This window comes from Lepidochelys kempii, chromosome 11 (genome assembly GCF_965140285.1).
Source record: "Lepidochelys kempii isolate rLepKem1 chromosome 11, rLepKem1.hap1, whole genome shotgun sequence".
Lineage (NCBI taxonomy): Eukaryota > Metazoa > Chordata > Testudines > Cheloniidae > Lepidochelys > Lepidochelys kempii.
Window position 1 is genome coordinate 71,796,883 of NC_136390.1, and position 26,462 is coordinate 71,823,344.

The window sequence follows — 26,462 nt, forward strand, 5'->3', positions numbered from 1 at the left end:
AGTTCTGGATCCGCGTTTTGTGGTTTTGGTTCATTTCTACTTTATTTCACATGACTCTGCTTCTCTTGGTTCATTCAGAGGCTGAAAGTGTAAACACAAATTCCTTACAGTCTCTCAGATTTCTAACTTGCCAGAAAGAAGGAAATTTCATAAAGTGTGTTGCTATGAGAACATAAGCTCTGTTTTTAGACTAGGCAAAGTGGCCAGAATAAACTTTTCCTTAACATATAAACTTCTAGATGTTTGGGAATTGGCACGACCACGGTATCTGAGATTTATTCCTTGTTAGTTTTTAATTTAGTGAGAATTGCCTAATTGGTCATCATTTTCTGTGTTGGGGGCGGGGGCGGAAGGGAATGACAAGAAATTGCCATACGTTAAAGGATCATTAATCTTACTGTTTTTAATTTGTACTACTGTGAGTTTATTAGAACTTAATCACTGGAATTCTCATTTTATAGTTTGTTTTAACTATGTTTAGGGAGAGGACTTATGATAAACAGCTCTGTGAATAATACTGTATGATGGGACATTCCCCAAAGGGACATGACCAGATAAACCACAAAGTACTGAGAGAGCTTTAGCATTGTACTGTTCTTTTTTTGTAGATCAAAGAAATCCTGGAAAACCCTCATCTGCTAACTGTTATTAAAATAGAAGAAGCTGGAGATGAAATCGTGAGCAATGCCATTTCGTTTGCTCTGTATAAAGGTGAGCACTGAGCTCTCGCCCATTGGCTTTCAATTCATTTTGCTCTTAGGTACAAGGATGGCCCCATGGCTAGGGCACTAGCCTAGGAAGCTGGCTATTTGGGTTCAATTCCCTGGACAAGTCTGTCTCCCCATCCTGTCATGATTCTTATCTGCTGGACCATCTCCGTGGAGGGTGGAATTTTCAAAGGCACCTAAAGGAAGTCCCAGTTTGGACTGCCATTGATGTTAATGGGAGTTAAATTCATGGGGAGATGGCAAGTGCACCCTGCATATGAGAAACAAGCACTGAGAACAGGAGACTGAGAGTCAGGCCCTCTTGCCCCATCCTACATTGGTACCCTCTCCTGGCAGTTGTATGGCTGTAGAAGAAGAGAATGTGGTTCCATACTCTTACTGAAGCAAGTCAAAGTATTGGAGTAACTCAGGACTGGTAATTCCAGTGTGGAGAGGGAAGCCCACTGCAAATACTAAGCAATTAGACCCTCTAAAATGTTGACTTTGACGTAATATGGAGTATTTTCTACAGATTAGGAAATGGCTGAAAACCAATACAAAAGGGGTTTCTCCAATTATACTGTAGTAGATGGATTACTCAGCAGCTTGTGGTGTAAAACTCACAATAAAAAGGCTTGAGAGCACTGGGTGAGAGAGAACTTTGATTGACAGTCAGCAATGAGGTGATGGCCAATTAATAGTTCATCTCACTAATGCTACCTGATCCTTCTTACTTGCAAATTCCATTTAATCACTGCAGTGAGATGTGCCGGGGCCAGATTCTCCTCACAGTCCCACTAGTGTATAAGTTAAATTCTATTGATTTTACACCTGTGAATGGAGAATGGGGCCCCATATCGAGTTTCCCCCCATGCTTCCTGCTACCAGTCCCATCAGGGTGGCTCTGGAAAGGTTTTGACTCCACTGAGCGGACTGTGGTCACTCACTGCTTAGTAGCAACCAGAGAGGGGAACCAGAGATATTAACTCATCTGGTAGGTCGGTGCCCCAAGGTATGGTTGCTCCCCTTCTCCCTTCCTACTTCCCCTCCCAAACTCTGGGCAGCTCTTTCTGCATGGAGCACCCATGGAGGAATTTGCTTGGGTTACTGGGTGAGGGACTGTGCCAGAGAGGCAGCACTCCCCCATTACATGTGGGCAGGCAGGGGACACATTCTGGGATGCAGTCCAGATCAGTGAGAGGTTGTGTCGCTGCCTGCCCTGTAACTCTTAAATGCCCTGCTGCTATTGTTCAGAGCCCAGATACCAACAGCCAGCAGACAAGCATGCAGTTCCCTGAGCGTGTGTCTGCCTGCAGTGCAGCCCTGGTTCAGTACTGATCCCAGCAGCCTGCCTACAACGGCCCCTCCCTGGTCTCCACTAGCCCCGGTTACAACTTTGTGACCCCCAATACACTCCTGGCCCCGAATTTCCCCAAAACCATCTGCCCTGAAATGTTCCCTCTCCTAAAACACTCGGAGTACTGAGGTCCATTGCTGCTCTCAAGAGACAAAAGCACAGCAGCTTGTTGCTTTACTTGGAGCTAATTGTCACTTCAGGTCAAACATAGTCCTGGGTTGATTTAAAATAACAACAAAACAAGTTTATTTAATCAAAAAAGGGGAATTTTAAGTGAGGTCAAGTATAAGCGCTAAAGTCAGAAATGATTAAAAATGAAAAATATTTTCTAGTGACTAAGACTTAACAAAACAACAGCCTTGCTTCCAGGTAAGATTCTTACCTCGCTTCCTATCATCAAGATGATCTGACCACCCCCATAGTCAGGATCTCCTGCAAGGTGCTTGGTTCCTTTTATGTATTAGATGTAAGATAACTTGGGGTTCTTTGCCCCTCTCTTCCATAGTCAATTGAACTTTTGAAATGTGCCCTTCTCAAAGTCCAGTGCCCCCGCAGTGAGGAAAGGTGCCATGGAGTCAATGGAGAAGGTTCTGTGCTGGTTTCTTCCCTGCTGATGCTTTCTGTAATGCAGATTGATATGTCCTGCATGTGCTGATATGCCAGTGAATGGCCACTTGACTGTGATTACCAGTTGTCTGTGATTGCACCTGGATAGAGGTGCAATCCTTTCCTTTGTCTGGAAAAAAACCCCAGTTTGCCCACTCACCAGACTTTTCTGGTTCAAACACATTTAGTCCCATATTTCCTTGACATTTGTTCAGTCCTTTGAGAATTTACCCTACATAGACAACACAAGAATATTAATGGTCAGTGTGTATCATTGGTTTTCCAATGCTATTTTACATGACACTTATTAGATACAGATTGACATAAGTGAATTGGGGCACACTGAACTGGTCAGGCCCTCTGAAACTCACTACCTGATATTAGTGAGCCTCTGGCATTGGGATGCTCTTAGGGTCACAGGCTCCCTCTGGGGAGTTACATAGACAATCTGCCTTCAGGTAATGCAATCTGTGTTTATTTTAAGTGCAGTTCAGTCCATACATCCCACATAGGTACGTGTGTTTTAAAATGTGCACAACCTCTGAAGCCCTGTTAAAGCTATAAGCGAGCATTACAAAAAGACAATGGAGGCTTCTTTTGTGGCTGGGATGGGGAGAGAGTTGGGGATGGTAGAATATAAGCCAAGGCGCTCTCCAATTTCTAGTCCTTACTTAGCTGCCTCTTCCTCCTCCAGCTTTCAGTACCAATGAACAGGACAAAGATAACTGGAATGGGCAGCTGAAGCTGCTGCTGGAGTGGAACCAATTGGACCTGGCCAGCGATGAGATCTTCACTAATGACCGACGCTGGGAGGTAGTCAAATATTGCACCTTGGCACAACTAGTGGGGTTGGGGGAGACCAGGAGTGAAATTCTTACATGCACCATTTATGTAGACACCGCTATTCTGATATTTGTAAATAACAATTCAATTCCAGCTCATTCTGATGTGAGCAGAAGGTATGGGCTTAAAACACACTAACCTATCAGGTATTCTAACATGGCAAAGCAAGTGCTATGGTGGCACTGCAAAGTCACAGCTTACCTGGCTTTGAAATTTACCATTACTTCCGGTAGGTTACTCGATGGCTTGGAAACTGATGGTCACACTCCAGTTCCTTGTCAGCCACAATGGTGGTGGTTATGTTAGCTGATGAGTAATGTTATTTTTTGCTCTGTGGGTAGAGGTCAAGGCTTGAAAGAATCCAGAGAGTGAACCACCTTTTCTAGAAGTGGGCCCTCTAGAGTCAGATTTGGGCGTTTTGGGGGCAGAGTGCAGAGGGTAGCTCTGCCGCTGGCAGTGTTGTCAAAACCTATTCTGTGGCCAAATACCACGCTTTATATTCAGCGTGTGTCAGTCCCACAGCTTTCATGGGCTTCAATGCATGTATAAGAAAGAAGAAAAATATCCAGAGCTTACACGTGGTTGTTAGTCAACTGTTAATCTGAAACATCGTTAAGACTGTGGAATAAGAAGCCTTGTTCTGCTCTGCCTTGCCAGTGTTTATGGGGTGGGAGTGATGCTTAAAGTAGAACCTTGCTGGGGGTGGCAACGTGTGTTCGTTTTTACAATGTTAACACATTTTAATCTGGAAATTCTTGCTGAAGCCTCTACATGGAATAGCTAAGTATGCTTATTTCACTCACTTCCCAAACTACAGCTATGGCTGGATTCTGAAGGAAATGTAGAGCAAAGGCAAAATATGACCAATATTTATCTGTAACAAAACATGTGAGCAACAGCAGATGGGTAGGGGACAATGAACTCTGCTCAGCCATCCACAGCTGGCCTTATGATAAACCTGGGCTTTCCCTCATTTTCTCCGTAGTCTGCAGACCTTCAGGATGTCATGTTTATAGCTCTTATCAAGGACCGGCCCAAATTTGTTCGCCTCTTTCTGGAGAATGGCTTAAACCTGAGGAAGTTTCTCAGCAAGGAGGTCCTTACAGAGCTCTTTTCCAACAACTTTAGCAGCCTGGTGTTTAAGAACCTGCAGATTGCTAAGAACTCCTACAATGATGCACTCCTCACATTTGTGTGGAAGATGGTTGAGGACTTCCGAAGAGGCTTTAAAAAAGAGGATAAGAACGGCAAGGATGAGACAGAAATACGGCTGGTGGTAAGTGACCATGTGTTCCTTATTAGGAAAAGAATTGTCTTCCCTATTGCCATTATAGCAGTAATGAATTTGCATTTCAGTTGTTTAAGAAGTGCTACAAATTGTGCGGGGTACAATGGCCTTTAACCTACTGATGCATTTCACATGTTAATCTACGGCGTGGATCTTTGCATTGCTCAAGTGCTAGAAGAATAAGTGAGTCTTTTGTGTGAGGGTCATGGTTCCATATTGTGATTATCTCAGAGCAGTTTGAAAATATGTTCTAATTAAGGCCTATAAAGAACCCCAATCCATATCATTGTGGATGATAGAACTTTCAATTGAAAATGGCTCAGTGAAGGAAACGGAAATTGTTTTTTATGTTACTGGGAAGAAAAAGTTAGAAAACATGACATTTCACAAGAGACCAGCTTGTCCAGACAACTTAACTCAATACTTCAAGAGCATCTTTCTAGCCCCTTGGGTCCCATGCTACTTTTGGGTCTGCCTACTCCTACTTCTATTGCTATGTACCACCAAACTCTTCATTGCTTTCAATAGGGTAGGATCAGGCCTTTAATCCACATCTGAATTACAGAACTGGAACTTCCAAATTTCTAAGGCCTGTGCATGAAGGATAATTGGACTGGATGGTCCCCTTCTGGCATTAGAATTTGTGAATCTGATTCCCTGTACATTATCTTCCTTCCTGAGCCATGGAGAGAACAAGAACCTCTCCATTGCCCTGCTGCTCTGCATTAAGACAATGACTATAGTCAAATCTCATGCTTCAGGGCTTTAGCCGGCCACCTGCATGGATCAGGAAGGAATTTTTTTCTCTGATGCACATTTGGCCAGCTGGGTTTTGGTCACCTTACTCTGAAAGCAACAGGGATTGGCTGCAGCTGGATACAAACGCCAGGTGGGGTGGTATAGAGAATTCTCTTTTTCAAGGTATGTCTACACTGCAAACCCTCTTCACCACACTGTGGCAGCGAATCTCAGAGCGTAGGTCAACTGACTTGGGCTTGTGAGGCTCATGCCCACGTTCCCACTCTCATCACCGGGTCTGAGTCCGGGCTCCAGCCCAAGCGGGAATGTCTACACTGCTATTTTTAGCTCTCTACTGCAAGCCCAAGTCAGTTGACACAGGTTCTGAGACTCACTGTCATGGGTTAGGGTTTTTTTTTTGCAGTGTAGACATACCCTCAGATGCTTGGCTGGTGGGTCTTGCCCACATGCTGAGGGTCAAACTGATCACCAGACTTGGACTTGGCAAGGAATTAATGGCAGGGACTTTGGGTGTTTTTGCTTTCCTCTGTGGATTGCCTGCTGGGATCATCTGGACATATCTCACCTAAACAATTGCCTGTCTTTGCTGCGGGCCCGAGACATTGGTGGTATCTTGGTCCCTCCTCTTCTCTGCCTGTGGCACACCAGATGCTTAGTCTCCTGGGGACTGATTTTCTTTCTTTAAACCTGAGTTATTGAGTTAAATGTAGGGGAAATGGGGTGAAACTTAATCACAGAGAGATGATCTAATGGTCCCTTCTGGCCTTACGCTCTGTGAAAGTATAAACCCCAATGCTGAGCTAGGGAATTCAGACACACAACTCCCATTAAAATTAATACGGGTTGTCTATTTAAATCCCCTAGTTGGCTTTGAAATCTTCAACCGACTCTTTGTTCCCCATTTTCTGCTGAGTTACACTTGGTGCATGGCAGTTAATGTCCAGTAATAATTTTATTGGAGGGCTATACGTTTTGAGTGTCATAAATGGATGCATGCTATATTAAAATGAAATAAAATAATGGAAGGTGTTATTATCAGAATATTTTCAAGTTTATGGTAAGAGGTCTGGTTCAACACTAAGGGCTTAACTAAAATGTATAGAATGGAGGTGTTTCCACCTATCATTCATCTCCTTGTAAAAATGGCATTTACCTATGAATCCATGTGTATATCCTCGAGGCTGACTGAGCCACGCTCTGCATATGAGCAGCATGGGAACAAAGATGATTTTCTGCTGCCTTTCCATTGTTTTCCATTTTGGGAGCAGCTGAGAGCCAGTTCATTCTCCAGCACAACTTAAAGCAGCCTTAACGTTGCTGGGCAGCAGTGCAGAGAGGACAAAGTAGGGAGCCAAGTTTAAGAGGTTTAGTAACCTAACATATACTTGATTTAAAAAATAAAGCCAAGGTCATTGAACAGATAGTGCCTTTACTTCCTGCCAGGATGAATCTTCTATTACAAGGCATCCCTTGCAAGCTCTCTTTATCTGGTCGGTTCTTCAGAACAAGAAGGAGTTATCCAAAGTCATTTGGGAACAGGTAGGGTATACCACCCTCTCCCCCAGCACTGTTGTATTTATTTTGGCACTTTAAGCCTTTGCAAGCATTTGCCCTCTGTCCTCCCCAGAGTAACCACCTTGGAACTCAAATGCATGATAGATAAGCTACCGATTTAAAATGTTTTACAATTTTTCCTCTCTCTATCTTAGAATCATAGAATATCAGGGTTGGAAGGGACCCCAGAAGGTCATCTAGTCCAACCCCCTGCTCAAAGCAGGACCAATTCCCAGTTAAATCATCCCAGCCAGGGCTTTGTCAAGCCTGACCTTAAAAACCTCTAAGGAAGGAGATTCTACCACCTCCCTAGGTAACGCATTCCAGTGTTTCACCACCCTCTTAGTGAAAAAGTTTTTCCTAATATCCAATCTAAACCTCCCCCACTGCAATCTTCTAACTAAATGGGCCTGAACTACTAAATTTGGATCTGGATCTGGATCCATATATGGATTTCAAGACACTCTCTTCACCTAAAGTTTGAGGGAGGGGTTGATTCAGCCTTTGAAAGGTGCTAGCTGTGAAATTCATAGCTGGACTCAGGTTTGAATTATGAACATCTTCACAGTATGAAGATCATGTGATCCAGGCATATGGTTTGATACAGTTTCTACTTCCAATGAAAAAGAGAGAGGTATATTTTTTAAGGAAACCACAACTGTATATTGGCTTCAGGCCTCTTATCTCCGATTGAGAGCTTGGCTGATAATAGACAGTGACTGAAAGTGATTTGATGACCTCATAGCACACTGGCAGCCTATGGAAAATACAGTGGTAATCTCTAGTGTCTGGTAGGACACATCTTTTCATTTATTTATACCTGCTCTGTATTTTCCACTCCATGCATCTGATGAAGTGGGTTCTAGCCCACAAAAGCTTATGCCCAAATACATTTGTTAGTCTCTAAGGTGCCACAAGGACTCCCCGTTGTTCCTGTAGTTTGTAATTGTGGCTCATGTGGACCTACCTGAGCTAGCATTAATCGGAAGTGGTGAAGCTGTGTGGTGCGGGCTGTACGGGGCCCGTGGCACCCTGCAGAATTGGCCCAGCGACTAGCCTGTGTTGCCACATCTTCACTGCTGTGGTGCCTGAGCTATCGAGATTAAAGGTAGCTTGGGTCCGTATACACATACTGAAGTCACTCCCTGTGTGGACTGGGCTGCGGGCCCCTCGTCCCGTGACTGCAGTGTAGACTTACCCTCTGTCTATACCTGTTAGCACTACTTAACCTCTTTGTTGGCAGACTTGACTGAGGGTACGTCTACACTGCAATAGAAGACCTTGCTGCACTGAGTCTTAGAGACTCAGGCTTGCAGGGTTAAAGTGGCAGTGTAGAGGCTTGTGCTGGAACCGGGCTCTGAGATCCACCCCCATCATGGGATTTCAGGGCTTGGGCTTCTGCCTGAGTCCAAATGTCTATGCTGCGATTTTTAGCCCTGGGGCCCAAGTCTGGCGAACCTAAGTCAGTTGAAACAGGTTAGCTGCGTGGAGGCCATGCATCTTTTGTTGCATCATAGGCATACCCTGAAAGACATAAGAACATACATAAGAATGTAAGAATATAAGAACAGCCATCCTGGGTCAGATCAAAGGTCCATCTAGCCCAGTATCCTGTCTTCCAACAGTGGCCAATGCCAGGTGCCCCAGAGGGAATGAACAGAACAGTTAATCATCAAGTGATCCATTCCCAAAGACTGAAAGGCTAAAATTTTCCCTAGTTAAGGGGTTCCTTAATTCTTGGTTAAATAACTGGACACTCAAAAATGGAGGCACCTGAAATTTTGTGGACACTCCTGATCCTTTTGGCTTGTGTGTCTTAAGCTGAGCACCCAATCTGCTAATACAGGTCCCTGTGCCCATGCCAAGCCATGGCAAGTTCAGCAGGGATCAGGAGGTATCCAGGTGAGTGAGCTGCAGTGTAGGACTGTAGAGGGCATTCTAAACGTCTGACTCGTGTCTAAATTCCGGACACCTTGGAGAGGGTTTTAAGGTGATTTTAACCACAGAGACAAAACGAGTCACCTTGTGCCTAGAATTGTTCAATTACAGCCTGGTGTGATGGTGTTACATTGAGTGGTTGGATTATGCTTGTTTTGTGGATCTGGATCTTCATTTTCTATTGCTGACAACGTGGCACTATTCACCAGCCTTTAATGAACTTCCAGAACAAGCAAACAAGGCAAGAAAGACAAAGCAGTCATGTAAAAGGGGGTGGTGGAAGAAGCCTGTGGGTCATTAAGCAATGGAACACATCCTCTCATTGCATGGAAGAACTGTTAGTGCTCTGAGCCAACAGTGGAGAAAAATGGTGATGGCCACGCTTTGCAAAGAACTCCATGTAATTCCTGATTCTCTGTCTTTTTGCAGACCAGGGGCTGCACTCTGGCAGCACTTGGGGCCAGTAAACTATTAAAAAGCCTGGCAAAAGTGAAGAATGACATTAATGCTGCTGGGGAGTCTGAGGAGCTGGCAAATGAATACGAGACGAGAGCAGCAGGTAAGCGCCTGTGTTAACAGACTGGGAAAGATGAGCTGTGTTCAGATGGTGATCAGCAGCTTGTAATGACGGCTGCACAGCTGCGAGATTTTTCACTGAAGCTTTATGGGATGTCATGTTGTAGGGACAGCCTGTGGCTGGGCTGGCAAGAGCCTCCAGGGGAAGGAGAGAAGAAGGGGTGTCTGTGGACTGGAGCAGAGAACACAGTTAGACAGAAAATTCTTTGCTAGCTCCTGGCCCTGGATAGGTAAAACACTCAAAAAAAAAAAAAAAAAAAAGAAGAAGAAAAAAAGCCTGTGGTGGCTAATGAGGCCTGTGTCTTTAAAACTTGCCTGGACACCTACAGGAAGTGTGTGATGAACGTCAAGGCTGGGAGCTGAGCCCAGCTCTGAGTCCCAGTGCCATGCCTTAACTTCAGTCCCATCAGTCCAATTCATGCCAAGAACGTAGGGATGAAACAACTTCCAAGGAGGAGAAGCAGTATTGTGGCAAGGATGAGTCAGCTGGGCTACAGTCTGTTATCTGAAGCTGGACTTCTTAGCCAGACATTCTTATCCTTTATGCTCTGCTCTCTTGTTATGCCTTTCTAAATCCTCTGGTATCCAGTCCATGTGGTATAGAGCTCATGGTGCTAGGATGATTGGCAGCCCTCCTGGTAACATGGTAATTCATGGCCTGCTACCTCTTCTGTCATTAATAAAGTTCATTTTCTGGCTTTATCTGAAACCTGGACGAGTCCTGATGCTATTAATTACACCTTCCCGGAATAATTTCCAAATGAATGTGGCATTGATATATGAAAAACAAAATCAATGTGTGTGGTAGCTAGCAGCACAGGGATTAATATTTTGTTTTTATTAATCGGTATAATACCCATAACTCAAAAGCCACTCAATGCAGAGCACTGATTCATGATCTAAAGGGAAAGATGGCACAGGGCAGCTCATGGTGATTCACTACAGATTAAGCAAAGACAAAAGGACAAGTCCCTTTCTGCACTTAGAGGTTGGTGATTTTGAAGTTGCATTTCAGCTTCCCAGTAATTTGTCTGTATCATCTTCCCAAAAAAGGTCATTCGACAGTGAAGAACGATAGACACTGAGGGCACACTACAATACACTACACTGCAAGAAAACAAAACAACCTCCTCGCAATGAGTCTCAGAGCCTGAGTCAACTGACTCGGGTTCATGCTATGGGGCTAAAAATAGCAGTGTAGAGTTCCTACTCAAGCTCTGAAACCCAGCCAGGGGGGTGAATCTCAGAGCCCAAGGAAGAATATCTGCATTGCTACTTTTAGCCCCATAGAGCAAGCCCTGTGAGCCCAAGTCAGTTGAACTGGGCTCCGAGGCTCAGTGCCATGGGTCTTTTTTTTTTTTTTTTTTTGCAGTGTAGACGTACCCATAAAGTGAAATGGGGAAACTTTTTTTCAGCACACAAGCAGGGAAATCAAAGCTACACGCTTGTGCAGAAAGAACATACCCAATTCTCAAATGAATTTGACTTTTCTCTTGAGGAGTTGGTTGTAACACACGAATTATTCTGAAATCCTTAATAGGTGTTGTCAGAACATTTTATTTCATGTGCAGCGTTTGTAAAAATTGCCTAATTTTATAGGGTCAGATTTTTAAAAGGATTTAGTTGCCTACTGCGATTTTCAAACACTCCTTTTGAAATCAATGGGTGCTAGGTGCCTAAGTGCTTTTCGAAATTCTACAGGACACCTATTTGCACCTTTGGGAACCTAAATACCATTAAAAAATCTTGCCATAGTTCTCCTCGCCCTTATTTTTTAAAAAAAATAAAAAATATTAAGGCCAGAATGCTGTCAACCGTCCTCATTTGGGTAACCCTGTTGAAAATAATGGGGTTATTCATGGAAATAAGGCCAGCAGAATTTGGGGCTCAGTCCTGATCCTATTGAAATTAATGGCAAAACTGCTATTGACTTGCTGAGCTCTCATAGGCCTTTTGAAGATTGGAGTTGTGAGGTGTCTGCGTACAGTCTCAAACGCTCTGTCCAATGTGCTGGTTAAAAGTGGGTATTTTTCTAACTGCCATCTCTACAAAATCCCCCTGGCATTCACAAGTCATATTGGGTTCTTCACTTCTTGCACATCACCAGAAGTAAAGCTTCAGCAAGTAAGACCTATGCCTTCAGTGACACTGCTGCTGCAGCTCTGCTGTCTGCATTCGGTTTGCCAGCACGGAAGGAACTTTGTCAGCTTGCTCACTTTTAGCTGTGTTGGTTCTGCAGGGGTAATGGGAGTCAAATGCTACAAAGACTCACTTCGATCACTGCAACCAGTAGCTAGACACGCACACAGAGCAGATGTGTTAAGTAAGAAGGTGCCATTTTTACTGGACCACTTCTCAGACCTGAATCACAACCTAGTTTTGATATCCATATGTAATCATCAAATCAGTTTGAGTTTCACCATACACTTTTCCATGCAGATATTAAATTTGGACAGTCCACTATTCTAATCTACAGTTGTGAAAATGGGGAAGGAGCTCTTGTATTGTACATTAATTGCCAAAAACTTTACTAATGCAAATTGAAGATTATACGAGCAAATATGGCAGTCAGAAAAAAAATGGGTTGACTCCTACAGCTACATTAGCTCAGTCATGTTGTACAAACATAGTATCCCCTATTCCTATTAAATGTATAGCTTAGCGTGTCACCGATTATATTGTAAAATATACAGGATGTGCAAAATGGCTGAGTCAATGTTGCTGTATGAACCTTAGTCTCAAGATTTCCAGCCTCTTGATCTCTGCAAGCATGAGTGAAATGGGGCCAGGGATCTGGGTAGAGTGAAGAGGTGCGTGTCTGACACAGGTTTTCTTTTTTCCCTTCTGTCCTTGTGGGACTGTCTCTCCTTTAGAGCTGTTCTCTGAGTGCTATAGCAGTGATGAAGAGCTGGCTGAACAGCTGCTGACCTATTCCTGTGAAGCCTGGGGTGGGAGCAATTGCCTGGAACTTGCTGTGGAAGCTAAAGATCAGCAGTTCATTGCACAGCCGGGAGTGCAGGTAACACAAACTAAAAAGCAGTGATTCTTCCCCCTCCATGCCCCCCCCAAAAAGAAAAAGAAAAGGCTGCTCACTTGCTATGTAAATATTGTGCTCACTTCCTTTTTAAAGGTTATATAGATGAATTGTTTGAAAAAACCCATCTTAAAGAAATACAATGGCTGAGGCTCTCATTTGTTTGGAAGTCGGGAGTTTCAGAGAAGGATCCCACAGCAACGTGAACGATGTCCTTTTGCAATTGTGAATTACTTCCTCCCATGCGTGATCAGATAAAGTGGTGGTTGCACTGCTGAGAGGAACATGCTGTATAACTGGTTCTCTGATGCCCTTGGCCCACGTGGAGGGGTGCGTTTGAAACCTGCATGTGCAAAGTAAGCATTGAATGATGCAGAGTACGCAGGGAGAGGAGTGGTGATTCACCCCTAGGTGTTATGCTAGGAGAGAGAAGTTTTAATTTACAGCTGGGGTTCCTAGAGGGTCTATTGATGGAGACTGCCTGAGATTTTTACTCACGGTGCCTCTCCTCCCTCTGTTCGTGTTCTTGGGCATAGCATCTGGTGGAGTAGTGTCCTTACCTAAGACTCCCTCAGCTAAATGAAACTAACTGCTTCTCCTATCTCGAAAGCTCTTGGAACATCCTGGAGATGCTAGCCTATAGCACAAGATGGAGCAGTGGGCTTATGCAGTAGCCTTTCCTTTCTGTTGACCTGAGTAGCTCAATATTTCTGCAGCTCCCAAGGCCTCCAATACTACAGAAATCCAACAACTTAATATGTTTCAGTAGAAATCATCGTTGGGCTTTCTGCATTAAACATCAAACATATTTTACAGTTCTGCTTTCTCTACCCTGCTTCAGTAAAACCTGGATGAATCTTTCTCCTCTTTGCTATAGAATTTCCTTTCCAAACAGTGGTATGGAGAGATCTCGAGGGACACTAAGAACTGGAAGATTATATTGTGTCTGTTCCTTTTCCCTTTAATTGGCTGTGGTTTCATCTCCTTCAGGTAACAACACTCTCATTGGTAGAAAAACAGAAGGGAAGCATGTCTATATAACCTATTTAGGTGCTAATGTCTGGCTCACCTCCTTGTAGTATCTGAGTGCCCCAAACAATGAATGTATCCCAAAGAGCCTTTTTAAGCAGGAAGTGTCGTTCCTGTTTTACAGATGAAAAAACACAGCACAGGATAGATGAAATGATTTGCCCAAAGTGATGCAGGGACTTTGTGGCAGAACTGGGAATTGGACCCATGTTTCTTGAGTCCCACTCCAGTATCTTAGATGCAAATCCATCTTTACTCTGATAGATTCCATCTGCTATGGAGGTTAATCTGAGCATGATAGCAAGGCTGACAAAGTCTGAAAAGAGTAAAAAGAAAAGGAGTACTTGTGGCACCTTAGAGACTAACCAATTTATTTGAGCATGAGCTTTCGTGAGCTACAGCTCACTTCATCGATTGCATACTGTGGAAACTGCAGAAGACATTATATGCACAGAGACCATGAAACAATACCTCCTCCCACCCCACTCTCCTGCTGGTAATAGCTTATCTAAAGTGTTCATCAAGTTGGGCCATTTCCAGCACAAATCCAGGTTTTCTCACCCTCCGCCCCCGCACACACAAACTCACTCTCCTGCTGGTAATAGCCCATCCAAAGTGACCACTCTCTTTACAATGTGTATGATAATCAAGGTGGGCCATTTCCAGCACAAATCCAGGTTTTCTCTCACCCCCCCCCCACTCCCATACACACACAAACTCACTCTCCTGCTGGGAATAGCTCATCCAAAGTGACCACTCTCCCTAAGGATCTACAACCTATCCTGAAGGATGACCCAACACTCTCACAAATCTTTGGAGTTGGAGACAGGCCAGTCCTTGCCTACAGACAGCCCCCCAACCTGAAGCAAATACTCACCAACAACCACATACCACACAACAGAACCACTAACCCAGGAACCTATCCTTGCAACAAAGCCCGTTGCCAACTGTGCCCACATATCTATTCGGGGGACACCATCAAAGGGCCTAATAACATCAGCCACACTATTAGAGGCTCATTTACCTGCACAGCCACCAATGTGATATATGCCATCATGTGCCAGCAATGCCCCTCTGCCATGTACATTGGTCAAACTGGACAATCTCTACGTAAAAGAATAAATGGACACAAATCAGATGTCAAGAATTATAACATTCATAACCCAGTCAGAGAACACTTCAATCTCTCTGGTCACGCAATCACAGACATGAAGGTCGCTATCTTACAACAAAAAAACTTCAAATCCAGACTCCAGCGAGAAACTGCTGAATTGGAATTCATTTGCAAATTGGATACTATTAATTTAGGCTTAAATAGAGACTGGGAGCGGCTAAGTCATTATGCAAGGTAGCCTATTTCCCCTTGTTTTTTTCTACCCCCCCCCCCGATGTTCTGGTTAAACTTGGATTTATGCTGGAAATGGCCCACCTTGATTATCATGCACATTGTAGGGAGAGTGGTCACTTTGGATGAGCTATTACCAGCAGGAGAGTGAGTTTGTGTGTGTATGGGAGTGGGGTGTGTGTGTGAGAAAACCTGGATTTGTGCTGGAAATGGCCCACCTTGATTATCAAGTGAGTTTGTGTGTGTATGGGGGTGGGGGGGTGAGAAAACCTGGATTTGTGCTGGAAATGGCCCACCTTGATTATTATGCACATTGTAGGGAGAGTGGTCACTTTGGATGAGCTATTCCCAGCAGGAGAGTGAGTTAGTGTGTGTATGGGAGTGGGGGGGGGGGGAGAAAACCTGGATTTGTGCTGGAAATGGCCCACCTTGATTATCATGCACATTGTAGGGAGATTGGTCACTTTGGATGAGCTATTACCAGCAGGAGAGTGAGTTTGTGTGTGTGGTTTTTGGAGGGGGGTGAGGGGGTGAGAGAACCTGGATTTGTGCTGGAAATGGCCCACCTTGATTATCATACACATTTTAAAGAGAGTGGTCACTTTGGATGGGCTATTACCAGCAGGAGAGTGAGTTTGTGTGTGCGGGGGCGGAGGGTGAGAAAACCTGGATTTGTGCTGGAAATGGCCCAACTTGATGAACACTTTAGATAAGCTATTACCAGCAGGAGAGTGGGGTGGGAGGAGGTATTGTTTCATGGTCTCTGTGCATATAATGTCTTCTGCAGTTTCCACAGTATGCAATCGATGAAGTGAGCTGTAGCTCACGAAAGCTCATGCTCAAATAAATTGGTTAGTCTCTAAGGTGCCACAAGTACTCCTTTTCTTTTTGCGAATACAGACTAACACGGCTGTTACTCTGAAATCTGAAAAGAGTGAACACAAGTTGTTCCCATCTGGCCGCAGTTTGGTGGCCTATATGAAAGGAGAGGCATGGCCTCGGCAAAATTCCTGGTTGACAAGTGATCACATCAATGCTAATTTGGCTGGGATTGCTAACAAGATGTCGAGTGGCTGAATGAGCCAGAGACAGAACTAATCTGGTCCTTCAGGGACAAGATAGGCCACCCTGCCAACGTACCGTGAGTCAGGACATTTAACTGATGCTGCTCAGACTATAATTATTTGGTAGCACTTCAGAGTGATTTTTTCTATTAAAAAACCAGGCACGTTTGCAGGGTCACTATTTTAATTTCACAAGGAAGATTTTTTTAAAGGCGTGAGGGATGTGTGTTTGAAATCATCCTTTATTTATCTAGGAAAAAGCCTGTGGAGAGGAGCAAGAAGCTCTTGTTGTATTATGCCTCATTCTTCACCTCCCCATTCGTGGTCTTCTCCTGGAACGTCATCTTCTACATTGTTTTCCTGCTGCTGTTCGCCTACGTGCTGCTCATGGATTTCCAGAAAGAACCCACCATGCTGGAGCTCATCCTCTATGTTCTGGTCTTCATCCTGCTTTGTGATGAAGTGAGACAAGTAGGCAATGCTTGCAAACCAAAATGGCCTGTTTCCAGGCAGACACTTTTTTATTTCTCCTAGATGCAGAAAGAAATGGAGACCTTCTTACGGCTAGGTGCAAAATGTGATGCAAAAGTAATTCAGAGTCCAAAGGAAGTGGTTGTGTTCACAACTGACACACACAACTCCTGCTAATGCTGGTAGAAGCTGTGTGTGTGTGTTTGTGTGTGTGTGTTGAAGGAAACACACTGATCCAGTGCTGTATGTACTAGTCCATGGCCCAGATCCTCAAAGATATTTAGGTGTCTTTCAATGGGATTGAGGCACCTAAATATCTTTGAGGATTTTGCCATTAGAGAGAGCTCTCAAAATCATGTGGTATAAATTGTCAAAGCAATCTAGGTCATTTAGATTAATTTTTTAATGGCAAATGTGTCATAATGCTCTAGAATTCTTTGACAAACCTATGCAGCTATCACTGTTATTTGTCATTTCATGAGTGAGTGAACTGTGGCTGATGGAGGCCCAGCACTCACACCACAAAGAGGGAACATGTCTATGCACTACCAAGGTACTCTGGATGAAACACACTAATTTATTTTTTTTGCAGAGTTGTTTGACTATCTGTGTGTGGGGGGAAATGGCTTTCTTCTGAGGAGAGAATGCCTCTAGTAATAGGAGTCCTTCAGAATGCTGGGGGATTAGAGTGTGGCTGGCGCAGAGGTCATGGAAACTTACAATCTGTCATTGAGAAGATTGTGTGTGATGTATTAGTTGTTCAGTGCAGTCTTGAGTACCGTGTTAGGCATGCAGCCAGAGGACAAGTGCCAGCACAAGGTCTGCATGCATAAAGATCACATGCATAAAGATCACCATGACCAGAGTGGCCATAACCCTGCTATTTAATCTTTTTTTCTTCAGGAAAAAATATATCCATTACCAAATAAATAGGAGGGTACCTTTGGTAAGACAGATGTACTATCTAGGGGATGAAGGGGAAAGATTATAAGGGTCTGCTACCTTGATATTATTCTTGTCTGATTGATTAGGTTTCCTGGTCTCTCTGGACCCCTCCTTACACCTCCCGTGTAGGCCCAGGCACCACTTGAGCAGCATGACATAGCCTTCCAGCCATTTTTAGTTGCAGCAGCTGAGTTAAGAGTGTTAAGCAGCTCTCAGTTCAGAAAATGAATACTGAAGGGTTTGGATGATCATAAAACCCAGCTGAAAAAGCAGCTGGCCATAAGGGAAACCTTTCTTCCCCTCCTCTTACAGTACCACCCACCAGCAGTTGGGGCAGCCGGAACTGCTTCAGATCTAGGGCTCCAACCCTGCATATTCTTACTCATATGAGCAGGCACGAAGCAAATAGTCTCACTCCTGATTATTTTGATGAGGTTTACATGCCCAAGGTCTCTACATTTGAGTAAAGGTTGGCAGGATAGGCACTTACCAGGCATTTCATTTATTTGCGTTGATGGATGTTGAGACCCAGAGTCAGGCTGACTCCGGCAGTGCACTGTTGTATTGTGTGGCCTGGCTGCAGAAGAAAAGTTTGAAAATCCCAGGCAGTCAATGAAGTGTCCAACTCCCTTAGGTTCTTTGAGAAATCCCAACACTTGGTTTCTCTTTAATTTGGACTGTCTAGGAGCATAGCAGGCAAATATCAAAGAAAAATGCAGGTGATGTTCCTACCGGCTGCTATGCTTACCGGCTTTTCGAGGAAAGTGGGCATGTCTGACGCTCCAATTTCACTTCAGATGCTAAGGGAGATTAGTGTTGCCTGGGCTCCACTGAAGACAATCCAGATTGTTTAAAAGCACGCAGCTGAGAAATGAGTTGAACCAGTGTACTCAAGGGAACTCTGTTGGCTCTGCAGAGTAAGCTTTTGACTAGAGTGTGCCCCCAACCAATAGCCAGCCCTTACCACCCTAATGGGCCAAACCTAAACTGCACATCTTTGGGAAGGTTTTGATCTAGAGCCAGACTCTTTGGCTTCAGCCTATCTTCACTTTTGAGACACATAGATCATTTTAAACCAATTAAAAGCCATCCTCTCATTCATCAGAAATGAATGTTCTGACTAAGGGCAGAATTAGCCTCAAACTGGGGGCTTTTTTTCGATTGACATAGCTAAATAAAAGGAGAACTTAAGAGCCTGATTCACCTCTGAGGAGTGGCTGGATGGGATCGGTATGGGTGCCAGTTCATCTTTCAATGCTGATCTTTGTTTTCTCATGGCCCACTTCTTCAATACCTACATGTGTGGAACTGTATTTGACTTCAATGGGACTCCTGCACCTGGAGAGCTTCTTGGCGCTATTAGCAATATTCACCACTATCAGCAGAAGGAAATGATAATTCCCACCCCTCCAAGCTACTCTCAGTTTTTGTTCTGAATTCAAGGTCAAATCATCTTAGAAAGGTGGATTGAGCTGGATGTCTGCAGATGAATAACCAGTCATGCTCCGTGTTTTAAATGTCCACATCCAAGCACCACAGTTCCCAGTGGTCTGACATAGAGTTACCTGTTGGGATCAGAGGCAGTTTGCTTGCTGGGCTCAGTAGTTGAATGGGCTTCGTTTGATCAGCTCTGTCCTTACTGGTGAGTGTATAACACTAAGGTCTGGAAGGAGGGTTATATAGATGTTTAATAGTAAAAAGTACAGTGCTTACAATTTTTTAAATGTACAGCAGAAATCTGTGCTGAACTTCTGAAAGGTCACTGAGTGAGAAAGGTTTTGATTTGGCAGTCCTTTGTCAGGCAACATGCCTATTGCAGCCAACTGTGTGAGAGACGATTTCAGGTTCTGGTCCCACGTTTGTATGTCAGTCTACAGAAATGATGAAGATGTCTGCTGTGTATTTAGTACAAACTATCAAAGTGTTAATGCAATGTAATGGTTGGAATTGCATGTGCACAGAACAAAGGGGGACCAAGTTCTGACTAGATTTGGGGGGCACAGGTGGTGGTGGTTTGAACAAAATGTATGGGCAAGGAAAACGTGACCTATAAAATTCCAAGTGGAAATTCTCATAGCAACTAACTTGGTTCTGTTGAGCATAGAGAGTGACTCCCTCAGGGAACTGATGGGCAGGATCCCCTGAGAGGCTAATATGAGGGGGAAAGGAGTCCAGGAGAGTTGGCAGTATTTTAAAGAAGCCTTATTGAGGATGCAGGAACAAACCATCCCGATGTGCGGAAAGAATAGCAAATATGGCAGGCAACAGCTTGGCTTAACAGAGAAATCTTTGGTGAGCTTAAACACAAAAAGGAAGCTTACAAGAAGTGGAAACTTGGACAGATGACTAGGGAGAAGTATAAAAATATTGCTCAAGCATGCAGCGGTGTAATCAGGAAGGCCAAAGCACAATTGGAGTTGCAGCTAGCAAGGGATGTGAAGGGTAACAGGAAGGGTTTCTACAGGTATGTTAGCAACAAGAAGAAGGTCAGGGAAAGTGTGGGATCCTTACTGAATTGGGGAGGCAACCTAGTGACAGAGGATGTGGAAAAGGCTGACGTACTCAATGCTTTGTCTCGGTCTTCACAGAGAAGGTCAGCTCCCAGACTGCTGCACTGGGCAGCACAGTATGGGGAGGAGGTGAGCAGCCCTCAGTGGTGAAAGAACAGGTTAAGGACTATTTAGAAAAGCTGGACATGCACAAATCCATGGGGCTGTATGCAATACATCCGAGGGTGCTGAGGGCGTTGGCTGATGTGATTGCAGAGCCATTGGCCATTATCTGTGAAAACTCATGGTGATTGGAAGAAGTTCCAGTAATTGGAAAAAGGCTAATATAGAGCCCATCTTTAAAAAAGAGAAGAAGGAGAATCTGGGGGACTACAGACTGGGTCAGCCTCACCTCAGTCCCTAGAAAAATCATGGAGCTGGTCCTCAAGGAATCCATTCTGAAACACTTGGAGGAGAGGAAGGTGATCAGGAACAGTCAATATGGATTCACCAAGGGCAAGTCATGCCTGACCAACCTGCTTGCCTTCTATGATGAGATAACTGGCTCTATGGAGATGGGGAAAGCGGCGGATGTGATATACCTTGACTTTAGCAAAGCGTTTGGTACGGTCTCCCACGGTATCCTTGCTAGCAAGTTAAAAAAGTACAGATTGGATGAATGGACTATAAGGTGGATAGAAAGCTGGCTATATCATCGGGCTCAACGGATAGTGATAAATGGCTCGATGTCTAATTGGCAGCTGGTATCAAGCGGAGTGCCCCAGGGGTTGGTCCTGGGGCTGGTTTTGTTCAGCATCTTCATTAATGATCTGGATGATGGGATGGATTGCACTCTCAGCAAATTCTTGGATAACACTAAGCTGGGAGGAGAGGTAGATACGCTGGAGGGTAGGGCATGTATGGATCCAGAAACAGCAGAAGCGAATGATAATGTAAAGAGTTAACACTTCACTGAACCTCAGTGATTGGATTTGGGTTTGCTTTGAGGGTTGAGCCAGGGTTCTGGTTGGTTTGAAGCGATGTGCTCCTCCCTATTCATAGTTCATTCTGATATGAATAGGCACCAGTGCTAGAGGAGAGTATATTTCTAGGGTTGGATCCTTAGCTGGTGTAAACTTGTATCGCTCCAGTGACTCAAAGGGAGTCTAGCCCTGGACTTGGCTTCTAGATCTTCAATTGCTACAATAAAATGTTTAATCCAGGTCAGTTCTGGCCATCTTTGGTTCATAAAAAGCAAGGGATTTTTAATTTCATTTACAAAGCCCTAATGAGAGGATAACTGTGATAGTCTGGTTGACCTGCATTCTCTCTCCCTTGAGCGTCTGCCTTTCCCAACACCCAATGTTCAAAGCGAGGTATGAGCTGAACATGTGCAGAAATAGAAATATCTTGAATTTGACAAGTTCTAATGTAGAGAGATAAGGTGGGTGAGGGAATATCTTTTATTGGACCAGCTTCTGTTGGTGAGAGAGACAAACTTTCAAGCAACATAGAGTTGCTACTCTTTAGCTTTGTGTAGCTTGAAACCTTGTCTCTCACCAGCAGAAGCTGGTCCAATAAAAGATATTCCCTCACCCACCTTGCCTTTCTGGTATCCTGGGACCAACCTGGCTACAGTAACAGTGCAGCTTCTAATCTGAACATTTGTGTTACCAAGGTGCATTATTAACCATTCTTCCCATACTATGGAAAATGACAGCGACCTTAGATGGATTTGAGTAGCATCAGTAACAAGTCATATACACCGGGCACTCTGCTACGCTATGTCATGGTGTAAAAGGTGAAAATGTCCAGTACACGGGTTTTCTTTCAAATGCAGGGAGGATTGAATAGGTATTCACTGCTCTCCAGTGGCTGAGATGCAACTGGGCTGACAGTAATTGATCCTATTCCAAAGATTCAGAATTATTTGAACTAATGATACTTAATTACAAAGGGAAAAATGAGCCTATACATGGAAGATATTACTCCAGAATGGGATACCTAGAGGAAAAAACAACCCTGAAATTAATTCAACCAGCCACTAGATGCCACCATTCCACTTCATAAACACAGCCAAGTACTTGTACCATAAGAAGGATTCTTGGTCCTAAACAGACTGGTTGTAAAACATGTTTAAAGGATTGTTAAATCTGTGATTAACTCTCAGTACATGACAATTCTTTATTATGATTGAATATGCATTTGGACCAGATCTCTGTGTGCTGTTTGAAATGATCTGATACTTTTATATCATTTCCTTTTTGATTGATACAAAAGGAGTCTAGAATTAACTGAAGGAGGTGATATTTGGATCTGTGATACCCTTAGGGTAGAGTTCAAAGAGGAATCAGAACTAAGGTTTGGGATAAGATTTGTTGTGCTGGGTGCTGTTGAGCTGTTTTGAGGAGAATGGGTCAAAATGCAGAAATCTCTTTATTGATTGATCACACGGTACTTCTGTCAGATGTGGCCAGGATTCAGAATCCTTCCCCATTTCAGGCCCAATGTGGACCCCAAAGCATTGAATGGAGGCTCTGGTCTGGAGGTTAGAATCTGACCCCGTCCATGAAATGCAGAGGTGGGGGGTGAGGGTTAAATTTGAGACTGCGTTTCAGAGCCATCGTTGGTTGAAAATACATACAGGTAAATAGCGTTCATTTGGAGAGTTTTAGGAAAAAAACACACTTGATCCAAAAATATTTAATAGTGAGTTAGCAGTTACTTTCCATGGGATTCCAGCAGTGAGCTGTGTCTTTGCTGGACAAGACGTGAGGGGACACAGTCAAAGAATACTGTGTTACCTCAGTGGCTCTCCAGTTGTGGTCCATGGACCGCTGCTGGTCCACGAGCCACTTATCTTTGAAGCACTGTGCAACTGTTAGTTAAACTTCACAGCTCCCTCTGTGGTAGGAAAGTTCTACTACATCCATCTTACAGGGGGGAGAAACTGAAGTGCAAAGGTTAGGGCCAAAGTCATAATGGTGATCACTTTTAACTGTCCAAAGCAGGACTTTCTTTTGGCCCATCTGATAGAGCTGCTGCCTGTGTTCCACAAGTATCCCAATTAATGTCTCAGCTGAGGTAATGCGTAGGCTGCATGTTAACACACTGTGGGACTCTGTTCTTCTCTTGAGGCTGGCTCACTAGGAGATTTGTGTTGACTCCAGTTAATGGCTGTCATCCTATAGTTTAAGCAGTAGAGGGGCATGGTTTTAGGTTAAAAGGTCCAAGGTTTAGTTCTTGCTGATGAGACATAGCAAACCCAGCCATCAGATGAAACACTCCACAAATTTGTTCAACCTACCTTAGGGTTTGTCTACACAGCGGCTGGGAGGTGTAATTCCCGATTTGGATAGACATACACACTAGCTCTGGTTGTGCAAGTGCACTAACAATAGCAGTGTGGCCACTATTGATGGTGGCTCAGGCTAGCTGCTGGATTACATACCTAGGTCCTCTGGGATTGTACTAGGTAACCCCAGCCATCACCTATGCTGCAATGGCCATGTTGCTATTTATGCACTAGCTTGATCATAGCTAGTATGTGTATTTCTTCATACACTGGCAATGACACCTCCTACCTGTGTACCCCTCCTGTGTATCCATCATTTTGCAGGCTTAGCTTTCAAGGCCAGATTGGGTACTCCTTATTTCCACTGGTGGGCTGTACTCAGCTGTGTATTCCAACTGAAGCCAATGATGCTACTCACATGAGTGATCAGTTGCAGCTCAAGAAAATTAGTCTAGCATTCAGACTGCCATAGCAAAAGCATTTTCAAATGAACCTTTAGGGCTAGAAAACCCTGACTTGTGTCTCCCTGATAGAGGTGACCGATGAAACACACCAATATTGAGAATGATGTTTTCCCTAAAATGTCAGTGATTTGAACTATGCTGCAGCCAATAAATGTCTTCAACAAGGAGATGGAAAAATAAGAGCCAGTTCTATGGTTGTAAAGGGCCGAGTTTGACCACACTTACTGTGAATAGTGCCTTACCGCATGTGCGGCTTCAGTGAAATCCATGAGGGCACTCGCAGACTAAGGTACCAAAGGTGAGTAATGGTGGTGGAATTAGGCCCACGATGGGAGTAATCAGTGCTGACGTGTGCTGTTGTGGTGATTTTCTGCTCTTTTCCCTTTCCAGTGGTACATGAATGGGAATAAATATTTCTCAGATCTGTGGAACATCATGGATACGCTTGGAATCTTTTACTTCATAACAGGGATTATATTCAGGTGAGTAGTGTTCGGTTTAAAGGCGTGTTACCATGCCAGGTACTGTTACGGTGTGTGTCTGGCTGTGAGAAGATGATGAACAAAGTCACTTGAACTTAGTAGCAAACTCTTTGTGTTCCCTAAAGTCAAAAAAGGTTGTAGATTTTGGTTCCAAGGCACAAAGACTGGTTCTGCAGAACATCTTGTGGGCTGAGGAGAACTTGTGCTGAGGAACTTTTCTCCTGCTCAGATAATGATTAACTAACCCAGAGAAAGAAAAGGAGTACTTTGGATTGCACCCTCAGCAAGTTTGCAGATGACACTAAACTGGGAGGAGAGGTAGATACTCTGGAGGGTAGGGATAGGATACAGAGGGACCTAGACAAATTGGAGGATTGGGCCAAAAGAAATCTGATGAGGTTCAACAAGGACAAGTGCAGAGTCCTGCACTTAGGATGGAAGAATCCCATGCTCCGCTACAGACTAGGGACCAAATGGCTAGGCAGCAGTTCTGCAGAAGAGGACCTAGGGGTTACAGTGTACGAGAAGCTGGATATGAGTCAACAGTGTGCCCTTGTTGCCAAGAAGGCCAATGGCATTTTGGGATGTATAAGTAGGGGCATTGCCAGCAGATCAAGGGACATGATCGTCCCCCTCTATTCGACACTGGTGAGGCCTCATCTGGAGTACTGTGTCCAGTTTTGGGCCCCACACTACAAGAAGGATGTGGAAAAATTGGAAAGAGTCCAGCGGAGGACAACAAAAATGATTAGGAGACTGGAACACATGACTTATGAGGAGAGGCTGAGGGAACTGGGGATGTTTAGTCTACGGAAGAGAAGAATGAGGGGGAATTTGATAGCTGCTTTCAACTACCTGAAGGGAGGTTCCAAAGCGGATGGCTCTATACTGTTCTCAGTGGTAGCAAATGACAGAACAAGGAGTAATGGTCTCAAGTTGCAATGGGGGAGATTTAGGTTGGATATTAGGAAAAACTTTTTCACTAGGAGGGTGGTGAAACACTGGAATGCACTACCTAGGGAGGTGGTGGAATCTCCTTCCTTAGAAGTGTTTACAGTCAGGCTTGACAAAGTCCTGGGTGGGATGATTTAATTGGGGATCGGTCCTGCTTTGAGCAGGGGGTTGGACTAGATGACCTCCCGAGGTCCCATCCAACCCTGATATTCTGTGATTCCATGATTCTATACTTGTAGCACCTTAGAGACTAACAATTTTATTTGAGAGAAGTTTGGTTTGGGTGCTGCTACAGTCAGAGGATTCTCTGGACTCAGAGGATGTTTTCCTGGATTTCAGGGCCCTTCTAGGCCAGCAGCACAGTATGATCCAGAGTTATAGGGAATACAGGGTATGGTTTAGCAGAATCACACAGAGCTAGTTGAGGGGTTTAGATGTTGACTCAAGCCATTTGTCTGGCCCTAGTGTCTATTCCTGATTCACCAAGTATCTATTGTAGCTCCTGGTAAGAGAGGGTTGCCTTGCTACTTCAGACTTCTCTGATGTGCATCCATCAAAAGCCAAGTGGGCAGAGGTCCCCAGCTTCAGCTCCCTCCCCTGCCACACACCTGGCATTATGTTTCTGAGGATGAGCTCCCCAGCCTTCCTTTGGGTGCCAGTCTTTCTCTTTAAGAACCTTCATGAGGCCTGCTGTCTTTTCCGCTACCACAGTGTGAATGAATCTGGTGTCACTCTACTGAATCCGTGCAGTGACTCTGGATTGATGCTGGTGTAGCTGAGGTCAGAATTGCGACCAATGAGGCCTGAAGTATGCTCAGTGGAAATACCTCTGTTCTCCTGACTGCAGTAGCACTGATGGGTGATCCTGAGGATCTCTGCTCTTTGGCTGGATGCACGACTGATGCTTATGTGCTACTGTCTTGTAGGTTTCCTTTAAGGAGGCCTGTTTGATTAGGATCTGTGGCTTCTTGTGGGGACAGAACCAGAATTTTCCATCTGATTCTCTATCCTCAAACCATTAGTTGGAGTAAAATGGAACTTGGCTCTGAACCAACTTCCTTGAGTTTTTGCAAAAGCTCAAACCTCCCACACTCCCCTCCACAAAGGTAGGTGGCTCAGAGTAAGGCACCCTTCAGTTTGAACCATCTCTGGTTTAGATTTAGTTTTGCAAAATCAAGACCTGGCCTTAGCAGCCTTGTCTAGTTCCATACTGTACTGCTGCTTCATCAGCTTTGACCTTGTTTAAAGATCCGGATACCCAA

General features: G+C 44.3%; 1 protein-coding gene across 1 annotated transcript in view; it reads left to right on the plus strand.

Annotated features, from left to right (window-relative positions):
- The window catches only part of TRPM8 (transient receptor potential cation channel subfamily M member 8), a 128,152-nt gene that overhangs the window by 68,005 nt on the left and 33,685 nt on the right, over positions 1–26,462 (plus strand). Inside the window, exons 10-18 of the mRNA XM_073304777.2 lie at positions 609–711; positions 3,365–3,483; positions 4,499–4,789; positions 7,004–7,099; positions 9,482–9,611; positions 12,502–12,647; positions 13,540–13,652; positions 16,355–16,571; positions 24,155–24,246. Coding sequence (XP_073160878.1) covers positions 609–711; positions 3,365–3,483; positions 4,499–4,789; positions 7,004–7,099; positions 9,482–9,611; positions 12,502–12,647; positions 13,540–13,652; positions 16,355–16,571; positions 24,155–24,246 — 1,307 coding nt within the window. The remainder of the gene's footprint in view (positions 1–608; positions 712–3,364; positions 3,484–4,498; positions 4,790–7,003; positions 7,100–9,481; positions 9,612–12,501; positions 12,648–13,539; positions 13,653–16,354; positions 16,572–24,154; positions 24,247–26,462) is intronic.